The sequence below is a fragment of the Stegostoma tigrinum genome, chromosome 5 (genome assembly GCF_030684315.1).
Source record: "Stegostoma tigrinum isolate sSteTig4 chromosome 5, sSteTig4.hap1, whole genome shotgun sequence".
NCBI lineage: Eukaryota > Metazoa > Chordata > Chondrichthyes > Orectolobiformes > Stegostomatidae > Stegostoma > Stegostoma tigrinum.
The window spans coordinates 117604204-117616886 of NC_081358.1; the positions used below are offsets into that span (position 1 = coordinate 117604204).

At 40.7% G+C, this 12683-nt stretch overlaps 1 protein-coding gene across 3 annotated transcripts in view; it reads right to left on the reverse strand.

Annotated features, from left to right (window-relative positions):
• The window catches only part of cep76 (centrosomal protein 76), a 41496-nt gene that overhangs the window by 10026 nt on the left and 18787 nt on the right, over nucleotides 1–12683 (reverse strand). For all 3 annotated transcript variants that reach the window (XM_048529377.2, XM_048529375.2, XM_048529376.2), the window contains 3 exons: nucleotides 12296–12424; nucleotides 6346–6534; nucleotides 3810–3976 (listed from right to left, as the gene is read on the reverse strand). In XM_048529377.2, the coding sequence (XP_048385334.1) occupies nucleotides 3810–3976; nucleotides 6346–6534; nucleotides 12296–12424 (485 nt within the window). The remainder of the gene's footprint in view (nucleotides 1–3809; nucleotides 3977–6345; nucleotides 6535–12295; nucleotides 12425–12683) is intronic.

Here is a 12683-nt window from a genome sequence, read left to right on the forward strand (position 1 = left end):
GAGATGTGTGAGGCAAGTTTTTGACGCAAAATGGTAGGACCCTGGAATGTACTGCCAGAGGAGGTGGAGGAAGCAGGAAGCAGGCATGTTGGTGGCATCTGTACGGTTACATGAATAGGTAGGGAATAGAGGGATGAGAGTCAAATAAGGGCAGAAGGTTTTTTTTTTAAGTTTAGTCAAGGCACGATGATCAGCACAGGCATTTTCTCTCTGCCTTGGACACCTGACCTCCAATGTGGGGTTGGCAGAGATGCCAGTGACTGCAACAGGGACGCCAGCGAAAAGCAGCGCATTGCAGAGCATCGTAGCAGCTAGCGCTCAAGACCATGTCGAGACTCATTGCTCTTGTCTATTGCGGAGACCCTTTGGAAACAGAGTGATGTTTGTCTTTTGCTTCTTGTTTTTCTGAACTATGGTTTTACTGTGTATAGCTGTAATGTAACTTTTTTTTTCCATTTCTCTATTCTGTAACTAAGGACTGTACCTAGATGTCTTCATACCTTAGAATGGCAGGTGAGTGCAAGTAGCGACTTATAAACTTTTCACTGTACTCCTTTGAATAATCTGACAATAAAGCTAATTCAATTCAATTATCGCTGCTCTTTCAGTATCTCTGTGATAAAATCCTGGCACTCCATCCCATCCAGTACTGTGTGTGTACCCACTCCAAATAGGCCATAGTGGTTCAAGAAAGAAATTCAAGAAGAGACAGGAAATAATACTGGCCCAGCAATAGGCTACATCCCATGAATGAACACAAAGAAGATGATATAGCTTAATGTAAGAATTGAATGTGACATAGTTCACTCTGAAACTAGGATCTTAAATATGAGCAAAAGGAAACAGTGTAAGAGGACCAAGTCGGCTAAGGAAGCTTGGGAAAAGCATTAAGAGTTTGGAAGGTAGATAGCTAATGGCCAGTGTTTAAAGAAATACTACAAGGTCACCAACAGGCATACATTTCCTAAGGCATGAACACCCAAAGTGAACGGTGAATCAACCATGGTTAAGCAAGTTAAAGATGGCACACCAAAGTGAACGGTGAATCAACCATGGTTAAGCAAGTTAAAGATGGCATTAAATCAAGGAAGTGGCAGATAATAATGCCAGAAATAACATCTGAAAATTGGGTGCAATTTAGGACCCAGGATAAGGAGGGTGAAAACAAAATAAAGGAAAAGAGAATATGAATGCAAGCGAAGGGGAAACAAAGATAGATTGTGAAAGCTTCTTTCAATATAGTTTAAGAAAAAAAAATTAGCGAAACACAAATGTGGGCCTATTATAGGTGGAACAGGAGAATTTATCGTGGAAAACATTTAATGGCAGACAAAATAAACAATTACTTAGCATCTATCTTCACAGAAATACAATAAATCTCTTGGACCAGAAATACTAGGGGCTGTACAGTACAGTATTTGAAGAGCTAAAGAAAATTGAAATTAGTAAAGAAGTAACACTCGATAAAAAGCAAGATTGAGAGTTGATCAATCTCCTGGATCAGGTGGACTTCATCCCAAAGTGCCAAAAATAGTTGCGAGAGAGATAGTGGATGCATAGATGGCTATCTTTCATAATTCTAAAGACTCTGGAGGGGTTCCTGCTGACTGAAAAATAGCACATGTAAGTTCAATATTTAATAAGACAGGAAGAGACAGTGCAGAACTACAGGTCTATTAGCTTGATATGTCATCGGAAAAATATTAGAATCTATTGTAAAGGATGTGATAAAATAAGAAAATTGGGCACAGTCAACATGGACTTACAAAAGTGAACAGAGATAGTAGGAATTGCTGATGCTGGAGAATCTGAGATAACAAGGTGTATAGCTGGACGAACACAGCAGGCGAAGCAGCATCAGAGGATCAGGAAAGCTGACGTTTCCAGTCTGGGGGCCCTTCTTCAGAAACGGGGGAGGGGAAGGGGATTCTGAAATAAAGAGAGAGAGGGGGAGGTGGATGCAAGGTTGATAAAGGAGCAGATAGGTGGACAGGAGACAGACAGTCAAGGAGGTGGAGAGGAGGCTGGTAAGTAGGAGCTTCAAGCTTTTAAGCTTCAAAATCTCCCCACCCCCAACCTCATCCCAAAACCAGCCCGTCTTGTCCCCGCCTCCTTGACCTGTCCATTTTTTCTCCCGCCTATTTGCTCCTCCCACTTCACAGACCAACCCTCACCCCCACCTCCTACCCACCAGCCTCCCTTGACTGGCCAAGCCCCATCCTAACACCCCACCTACACTCACCTTTACTGGTTCCATCCCCGCCTCCTTGACCTGTCCATCTCCTCTTCACCTATCTGCTCCTTTATCCACCTTCCATCCATCTCCCCCCATTTTTGAGGGGTTCACTTGTAGCATGGATGAAAAAAAAGTGAACTTGCTGCATTTGGATTTTCAGAAGGCTTTTCATTAATTCTCACACAGCAGTCAATTCTCAGGACATGCAGAAATGGGAATTATTACCAGACACTCCCAGAGAATTGAGAGAACAGTAGGGTAATAATAAGGGATTTCAACTTCCTGAATATTAACTGGGATAGACAAAGTGTGAAAGGCTTAGAAAGGGCAGAATTCTCAAAATATGTCTGGTAAAAGTTTTATAAGCCAGCATGATCTTTCCAGCAGAAAATCCTATAACACAGGGACTGATGTTACACAACAGCAAGGTGGGGCTGTACGTAACAGTAGTTTGACCACAGCTTGTACAGTGCACAGTTTGAGTCACTGCTCTATAGGAAAGATGTGATTGCACTAGAGAGGGGGGAAGAGTAGATTCACCAAGATGTTGCCTGGGCTGGAGCAATTCGGCAATGAAACACTCTAGAGGGATTGGCGAGGTTTTTCCTAGAGCAGAGCTGAGGGGAATATCTGACTATGGTATTCACAGAGTTCTGAGAGGCACACACAGGGCAGATAGGCTGAAACTCTTAAATTAATAGAGGGGTCAATAACTGGGGGCACAATTTTAAGGTAAGGAACAAGAGATTTAAAAGAGATTGGAGGAAACTTTGCATCACCCAGAGGGTTGTGGGCATCGGGTAAAGGCAGAAACCTTCAAGACTTTTAAGAACTATTTAGATGAACATTTGAAACACTACAGCATACAAAGCCACAGGCTAAGTGTTTGAAATGGATTAGAATAGGTGTTTGATGATTGGAGTAGATATGATGGGCCGAAAGGCCTTTTCCTGAATTGTAAAAATTCTGACTGTGCTCGAGCTAAATGGAACTGAAACAAAACAGAATGAAGATAGTACTTCTGAACATATAAATTACATTTTCTTGTTCCCTACATTACTAACTTTTTAATTAATGGTGTCCCAACATCACTGCGGAATGTCTCAACTCCAATTTTCATAAAATAAGAATCCTCAGGCACCCAAATAATATCTACTCAACCGATCACCTTCTTTCATCAGAATACAAAAATTGTATTAGCATTGTTTAAGAATTATTACACTGGTTATGTTCAGAAGCCTGAATTCAGGTTAGATCCAGGAATTTTCACATGCCTCAGAATGATTAGCTCACTTTGAGCTAGCATATTTCTTAAACATCTTTCTGAACAGACATTGGCAATCCAGTATAACAGACATGGATCAGAAAGCTACAAATCCTCCAATGGAAGAATCCTACAAATGGACTGTGTGTGTAATCATCCTGGGAGTCATAGAAAAGGTGCATTGGCTGACTAAGAATAGATAAACACACTGGGACTAATATCTATTGGTTAAATTATAGAACTGTTGTATTTAAGAGACTTGACTCATTAATGAGATGGTTTTTCAGAGCATAAGTACCCCAATTTCACCTGTGTCCGGTTAAGCTCTCCCAGAAAACGACAGCTCCGTCAGTTCCATAAGTCATCACCCAAGTGTGAGGGACCCTTTTTGCTTTTGTTCCAACGCACACATAGGCATCCAATCCAAAACCCAGCAGCAAACTGCATAGTAAGTTAGCATGATCCTCACAGTCTCCCTGCAGGTTACCAATAGTTACACTGATTGTAGACAATAGAATGATTTTTCATTACATCACAACAATGCAGATATATGGTCAACTGTTTGACTTTACTTCCCAATCTTGTACACGTTTCTGTACTACACCCACCTCAACTGGTCAACTACTGAAGTAACAGAACACAATTTCTCAGGAAAACGAAGACTTCTTGCAAAATAAATTAATTGAGTGTGAGGTGCTTTCAAACACCTTGAGAACATGACCAGCTTCAATACAAATCCAAGTATTCTTCCTAATTTACAAAATGCCTGAAGGAAGGTCTGTTACTGCCGAATTATTCAAATATTTAACAGTAGGCTTTCATCAAAAAATTCTTGATTGATTTTGAATCAGGTGTACATTATTGCGTAAAGACAGAGCAAAGTTGGAGAAAGGAATACCAGAGCTACAATTTTCTGAGTGAGGGATTATGTTCAGAGGTGCTAAGTAGACAGGAGAATATTATCTGCAAGAACTCCAAAGAACAAAGTAGGACATTTGAACACGAGTTAGGAGTAGGCCCTTGTGCGTTTGTTAATTGACACTTAGGATCTCAAATGGCAACAGGATGATGTAGCTGAGGCCTTCCCACCCAGAACTGAATTCAGGCAGAAGGGTGCAGGTTTCTTCAATGTCAGCATTCATCAAATTCAATCTGAAGCAAGGGTGTTAAATTTGAACACAGGAAATTATGAAAGCATGAGGCACAAGTTGGCTGATCTGCACTGGGAAAATGCATTAAAAGGCTTGAATGTACATAGGCAATGGACAGTCATTAAATAAATATAGCATGACTTACAGCAATTATGCACTCCTTTAAAAGAAGTCAGTCAATGTGACAGACAAAACAAGTTAAGAATTGTATAAGATTAAAGGAGAAGGCTAATAAAGTGGCTTGAAATAGTAATAAATCAGTAAGTGTAATAATAATTAGAGCACAGCAAAGGAAGCCCAAGAAATTGATATGGAAAAGAAGAATAGAATGTAAATACAATCTGACAAACAACAATAAAAGATGATTTATGACAAGGTGAAGTCGGTTGGCAAAATTCAAGGACAGGGTACAGGAGGTAAAGTGCTAGCATAGTTTAAAGATTGGGTAACAGACAGAAAACAATTGGAATAAAATGGGTCATTCTCACATTTTCAGACTGTAACTGATGGTACACCACAAAAATCAATTCTCGGGCCCCAGCATTCAAAATACACATCAATGATTGGAATGAATAACAAATCTAATATTTCCAGATTTGAAACTGAAACAAAGCTAAGCAGAATCGTGGGTTGTGAGGCAGATTTTAAATGTTTTCAGAGGATTGAAACAAGCTTGGTGATTGGGCGAGAGTATAGCAGACAAAATAAAATGTGAAACAATGTGACGGCAATTCACTTTGGTAGGCAGATCAGATACATACAGCTTTTCTTAACTGGTGAGAAGTTGGAAAGTGTGGATGTGAAAAGGGACCTCAGTGGCCTGGTTAATAAGTCACCAAAGTGCTAACATGCAGGTGTAACACTCTATTAGGAAGGCAAATGGAATGTGAGCCTTTATTGCAAGAAGATTTGAATACAGGAGTAGTAGTTACTTCATCATGGGAAAGATATTACTGCCAAAAAAGAGAGTTCAACAGACCTGCTCCTCGGATGGTGGGACTGTGCTATGAAATGAGATTGGGAAACTGGGCCTGTATTCTCCAGTTTCTAAGAATGAAAAGGGATAGTGTTGAAACCTTCAAAATAGTTAGAAGGGATTGTCAGGGTAGATGCAGAAAAGATGCTTCTCTGGCTGGGGAATCTAAATTCAAGAAGCACTAATTCAAAACAAAGGTGTGCCATACTGGGGTTGGAATAAGGAGAAATAGTTTTACTCAGAGGGTGGTGAATTTTTGGAAGACTCAAGATGCTCAGTCTTTGGGTATATTTTAAGTAGAGATTGATAATGTTTTGAATACCAATGACATAAAGGGTCATAGGGAAATGTGGGTAAAATATATTTAAATATTTGATGAACTATTAAATAGCAGTGCAGGCTTGACAGGCTGAATGATCTAATCCTGTTCCTATGTTCCCAAGAATCCATTTCTGTGACCAGTAGATTCCAACCAATGCATTGCTTTGGTGCAATCTGACTTTCAAACTTTCAAAAAAAATCAGGAGAAAGGATGGACATCTATGGGAATTCAGGTGGTGTAGCATGGGGTTAAGGAGAACTAGGACACAGAATTCTAAAATCAAGAAGCCACACAAGGATTCTGATTCAGAAGACCTTTCTTAGCTTTTACCATCCACTTGTTGAGGACAGAATTCATTGTTGCCTTTGGAAATACAATTTATTATGCAAGGAATACCTTGCCTCTGCAGAGAAAAGGCAGCAGAGTACACCACTGCTCTTGCTTCGATCCACCTCCAACCCCAACTGCTCTTTCATAACCAAGCACATTGACAAATCGGGCTGCTTGTCTTGGTGTGTCCAGAAGCCTCCCGGCACGCAATGGTCTTACATAGGAGCAAACTGGACGGTTCACACCATTCTCGTCCTGAGGTGGAAGGGGAAGAAAAAGAGAAAAATAAAAAAGTTAGTCCACTCAGTGAAACAAGAGACCATTTCTAAACATGTCATTCACGTGTAAATAAAGGTAGATCAGATTCAGAGGCTGTTAAACAGAGGTACACTTGAATAACTGAATTTGCAAACAGCTTCACCTTTCAGGGAAGGCACCCATTCAACTTAACAGATGTTATACTGAAACTTGAAGGAATAAATCACAGAAGACATTTGAAAGTTAAATGAAGAGATTAAAGCAATTTCGTTCATTCGAGCTTTCACCAAATCTAAATAAATTTCTCCACTCATCATGGTTACAACAATATTTGCAGGAGGTAATCTCACAATGAAAGATAATTAATCATAAAATAATACATTATTAAATTTACAAGTTTAATGAAAGTGGCTCCTTCTGCTGTTTCGGCAAAGATGCTCACAGCATCAAACCTCAAGCTATTCACTGAGTTGACTGTAGCTAGGGCATCAGCAGTGGAGGTAAAGGGGAGGGGCTTGTCCTTCATGCCTATCCAAGAGGATTCAGGCTCCTGATGACTATCTATTCACTGAGCACTGCTCATAAATGATGCCAGTTGTTTCAACACCTGGATCCGACTTGGGAGTGGGGGGAGTGGTTAAAGGATTCAGTTTAGATAGATTAAAAAACAGATCAAGAGTTCCACTCAAGACAGGACAGAAAAAATATTAATATGGAAACTGAGATCAGAGAACAGCAGAAGGTACAGAGAAGAAAGAAAAAACCTAAGAATACACCACCAGCCAGGTCAAGGCATTAAAAGAATACAATCACAAAATTAAAGGCTCTGGATGCATACAGCATTCATAAAGTTAATGAATTGATAACATATTGAAGAAAGACATAAAACATAGCAGCAGAAGTAGGCCATTCAGCCCCTCAAGTCTACTCTGCCATTCAATGAGATCATGGGTGTTGGATCATTCTCAACTCCACTTTCCCTTCTTTTCCCATAACCCTCAATTCTCTAATGATCAAAAATACCTCAATGTGCACAATGACACAGCCTCAAATGACACCTGCGCAAAGAATTCACTAGTGGTAGAAGAAATTCCTCATCTCTGTCTTAAATGTGCAACTCCTAATTCTGAGATTATTCCGTCTGATCCTATACCCTGCCATTAGGGGAGAAAACCATTCTACACCTACCCAAAGAGTCTTGGGTGTTTCAATAAGGTCACCGCTCATTCTTCTAAATTCAAGTGAGTGTAGGCCCAATGTACTCAAGCCCTCCTCGTAAGCCAGTCCCTCCACAGTCAGCCTAGTGAACTTTCTTGGGCTGCCTCTGATGCCAGTATATCCTTTCTTACGTAAGGAGTCCAAAACTGTCATAGTATCCCAGCTGTGGTCAGGCTAGCATTTTGTATAAAAACCAAAAGAATAGCGGATGCTGTAAATCAGGAACAAAAAACAAAGTTGCTGGAAAAGCTCAGCAGGTCTGGCAGCATTTGTGAAGGAGAAAACAGAGTTAAAGTTTCGGGTCTGGTGACCCTTCCTCAGGGCACCTTGTATATAGTTTTAGCAAGCCCTCCTGATGTTTATACTCTATTCCCTTTGAAATAAATGCCAACGTTCTTGTTGCCTTCTCCATTACCTGCTAAACTTGGATACTAGATTTTTCTGATTCACAGACAAGGACACCCAAATCCCTGCCAAAATGTATAGCCTCACAGTTCTACATTTTATATTCCTCTACAGATTGTGTGTCACTTATCTGTTTATCTACAGTACGTTTACTTTCCTCATCAACATCATTTATTGTAAATAATTGCGGCCCCAGAACTTATCCTTGTAGCACTCTACCAGTTACAGGTAGCCATTCTGAAAATGCCTATGTGTATTCTATTAGTAGGTTAATCCTCTACCCATGCTTATATACTACCCGTAACAACATGGGCTCTTATTATGGCAGCTTATCAAATACCTTCTGAAAATCCAAATATATTAGATTCACTGCTTCTTACCTCCTGTGCTTAATACATTCTGTACATTTCTAAATGCTTTGCTCTCCCATCCTTTATAATAGGCTAACGTTATCCTAATAACAGACATTAAGCTAACTGGTTTATAGTTAACTGTTTTTTTAAATTTCTTTGAAACAATGGAGTTAAATTATTATTTTCCAGTCCTCTGGGACTTTTCCAGGATGTAAGGATTTCTGGAAGATTATTAACAGGGCTTTCGCTATCTCTATAGCTACTTACTTTAATTTCCTAGGCTGCCACTCCTTTGCCTTTTGATTTAATATTAAATATTATCTAATAGCCAATACAGCAACATGACTGCAAGATGATAAGCAGCAGATCCTGGATATTGAGGAATACATGAGTTCAAGAAAAACAGGAAGTTAGACAAAGGTGGATTGGCAATATTGTTACTCAAAGATGGCATTAACGCCACAGTTAGAGATGTCCTTGTTTCAGGAGATAGTAATGTAGAATTGGTTTTGGGTGGTGATGAGGAATTGCTAGGGAAAGACGTCACTTGTGGGAGTGATCTCCAGACTCCTTAATAGTAACTACAAGGCAGAATAAAATATACAAGAAAAAAATTGACTATTTATGATACAGGGGCAATGGTCATGGCTGATGTTAATTTCCAGTTAAATTGGAAAAATTGACTAGCAATAGTAACCTGGATTAGGAGTTCATTGGATACTACCTAAAGCAGCACTTTCTCGAACCTGCCAGAGAACAGTATGTAATGTGCAAGGGTGGCTCGTGTTTGAATGACACAGAACGGCTAACAAGGGTTAAAAAAAAATTAAACAGCATGCTCCAGCATTCACCTGGAACATGGTGGAACCTTTGAACCAGGCTACTCCAAGGTGAACGGGAGGCCCTACAAGCAACTATCCAAGGCAGTTTCATTACATGATATCCAAGGATAGACACAAGTTCATTAAAATATGACAAGGATGCTGTCTCATTGCAGTGGCGGGAGGGGATGAGCTGGGCTGGTTTTGTGATGCAGTGGGGGGAGGGGAAGAACTCAGCTGGTTGGGAACCACCGCTTGGGAACCCTGCAGCCCAATGGTGTAAATTGTGGACTTCACAAGCTTCAAAATCTCCCCTTCCCCCACTGCATCCCAAAACCAGCCCATCCTGTCTCCGCTTCCCTAACCTGTTCTTCCTCTCACCCATCCCTTCCTCCCACCTCAAGCCACACCTCCATTTCCTACCTACTACCTCATCCCGCCTCCTTGACCTGTCCGTCTTCCCAGGACTGACCTATCCCCTCCCTACCTCCCCAGCAGTACTGTCCTCACCACCTATCTTCTTTTCTCTCCATCTTCAGTCCGCCTCCCCCTCTCTCCCTATTTATTCCAGAACCCTCTCCCCACTCCCCTCTCTGATGAAGGGTTGAGGCCCGAAACAACAGCTTTTGTGCTCCTGAGATGCTGCTTGGCCTGCTGTGTTCATCCAGCTTCACACTTTGTTATCTTGGATTCTCCAGCATCTGCAGTTCCCATTATCAAAGGACTAACCATCCTTGTGGCTCTGTTTAAACAGAATGCAGAAAAGTCACAGAAGAAAGCAAAAATAGCTGCAGTGTTTAAGTGAATGAGAGAGGGGGAGACAGCTATTTGTGTTAGTTCACTGAACCTTGCAGAGGTGTTAACTCTTTGTGGTCTGGTTTAAATGCACCTTTGTTTGTTGGTTGCTAAATGTCGTCTTATGCTATTTGTGTGTTTTTGTTCCTTGGAGCTCATGATCTGGGGATAGTTTGAAGTTACTTTGCATTTGGGAATGTATGGTGATTTAAAAGTGTGGTGTGTCTGTATAAGAAAGGAACACATGTGGTTAATGTAATGTATGATTAACAAAATAATCAGTGGTTGTGCAAAGCAGAAGTCAATGATGAAATGTTGGTTTAAATATTTGGTTCATAAAGCTTGGTAAAAGTTTATCTTTTGGTATTGGCTCCATGTTGTGTTTGAACTAGGGTAAATTTTAATTCCAGAAACTACCAGGTTTGGAATTTCACTTTCTGGCCAGAGGGAACTTCCATTACCATTCTAACACAAGTGAATCTTTAATTCTGGAAGATAAGATTTGCTCATTGTAAAAGGTGCGCAAGAATGCAAATAAAAAATCTGGAACAAAAACAAAGTTGCTGGAAAAGCTCAGCAGGTCTGGCAGCATCTGTGGAGGAGAAAACAGAGTTAACATTTCGGGTCCAGGGACCCTTCTTCAAAACTGATGGCAGCTGGGATAATGTCAGTTTATATGCAGAAAATAGGGAGGTGGGTGGGATAGGGAGTAAACAATAGGATAGAGCCCAAAGAGAGAGAAAGACAGTTGGACAGACAAAGGAGTTGCTAACGATCAAGCTGGGAGGGTGAGTAGTTGTGAATGGGGACTGTTAGTGACCAACAACAGGGGGTGTGTAGAGGCAGGCTTTGCGGTAACAAGGCCTGGTGTGTGGGGTAGGGTGCTGGGACACGGGAGAGTTTAGGCCCTAAAATTATTGAACTCAGTATTGAGTCTGGAGGGCTGTAGGGTCCCCAAGCGGAAAATGAGGTGTTGTTCCTCCAGCTTGCGCTGGGCTTCACTGGAACACTGTAGCAAACTGGAGACAGAGATGTTGGCCAGGCAGCAAGGCGGTGCATTGAAGTGGCAGGCAACAGGTAGGTCAGGGTCTTTTTTGCAAGCAGAATGTAGATGCTCTGCGAAGCTGTCGCCAAGTCTACGCTTCGTTTCCCCAACGTAGAGGAGACCACATTGCAACAGAAATTATTATTATGAATCTTATAGCAGTTATTTACATTTATGTATATAAATAATTGGAACAGTGGAAAATAAGAGGAATGACAGAATTTGATAGCGACAGCACATGGAATACAACAAATAACAGAATGCAAGCAGTCCTTAGAGATAAGCAAGTCTGGGACAAGCCTGAAGGAGTATAACACGTAACTTGGACATGTGTATTAATACGATGCATAGATTAAGGGAATGAGTGAGTTCTCAGTAGAGGCCAGATTTGGGAAAGATCTTTGGTCCTCTCCCCACATTAACCGATTTTTGCTTGAATAAGCAAAAATCTTGCCTACTTCCCGAGTCTTTGTCTCTGGTCGGGAGTTATGCTCCTACATAATGTGACAAGATTTAAGAACCTCAGAAAAAAGGCATTTCAAGATAGCAGCAACCACAACATGATTGAGTTTTACATCCAGTTTGAAATAGCAATAAGCGGTTCTAAGAGTAACTTTCTAAACGGAAATGTCGGCAATTATGTGGGCATGAAATGAACTGGGCTACTAGGTTAGGAGATGGTACAATACAGAAGCATTGGCAGGCATTGATGGAGATATTTCAAGTACTCAGAATAGCTGCGTCCCTACTACGAAGAAAGATTCCAAAGGAGGACCCACCATTCATAGCAAATTAAAGTAATTCAGGAAAGCAAACCTAAGGTAAATGAATATAATTTGCAATGATGAGAGGCAGTGCAGATAACCGGCTGGAATGTAATGAAAAGGTAAACAACAATTAAAAGATTAATCAGGAGAAAGGAAAAAGGTATGACAGTGAGCAAACAAGAAAAGTAAGAATGATAGCAGGAATTTCTATAGGTATCTCTGTGGATATAAGACATATTCTCTGGTTCATATCTTTCTCCCCCCAGTGTTCTTCCTCTCCCAAAGTTGTTGACAACTTTACAACACCATCCCCAATACTAACTTGCATAAGCACAACACAAATTAGATACAAACCTGTGCAAAGATTTTCACAATTCTGGTGTTATGTGAAGGTCTGATTTGAAGGTACTCTCTCCACCATTGCTTGGCATATACAAGATATAAGCGTTCCTTTTCTGCAGTCTTTTTACGCTCTAAGGCAAGCTGTAAATTTGAAGTGAAATTAATTTTTAAAAATGCACTTATGATCAAAACTGTGAAAGAAAATTCTTACAAAGCACAGGTACCATACTACACAATGGGTAGGTGTCACCAATGTCTGTTTCTATTTAATAGACACTAAATCTGACTGTATGGTCAGGGTCCTGGCGCTTTCTTATACAAAGGAATATTTTCCTCTACATCGGGGAAACCAAGCAGAGGCTTGGGGACCGCTTTGCAGAACACATACGCTCGGTTCGCA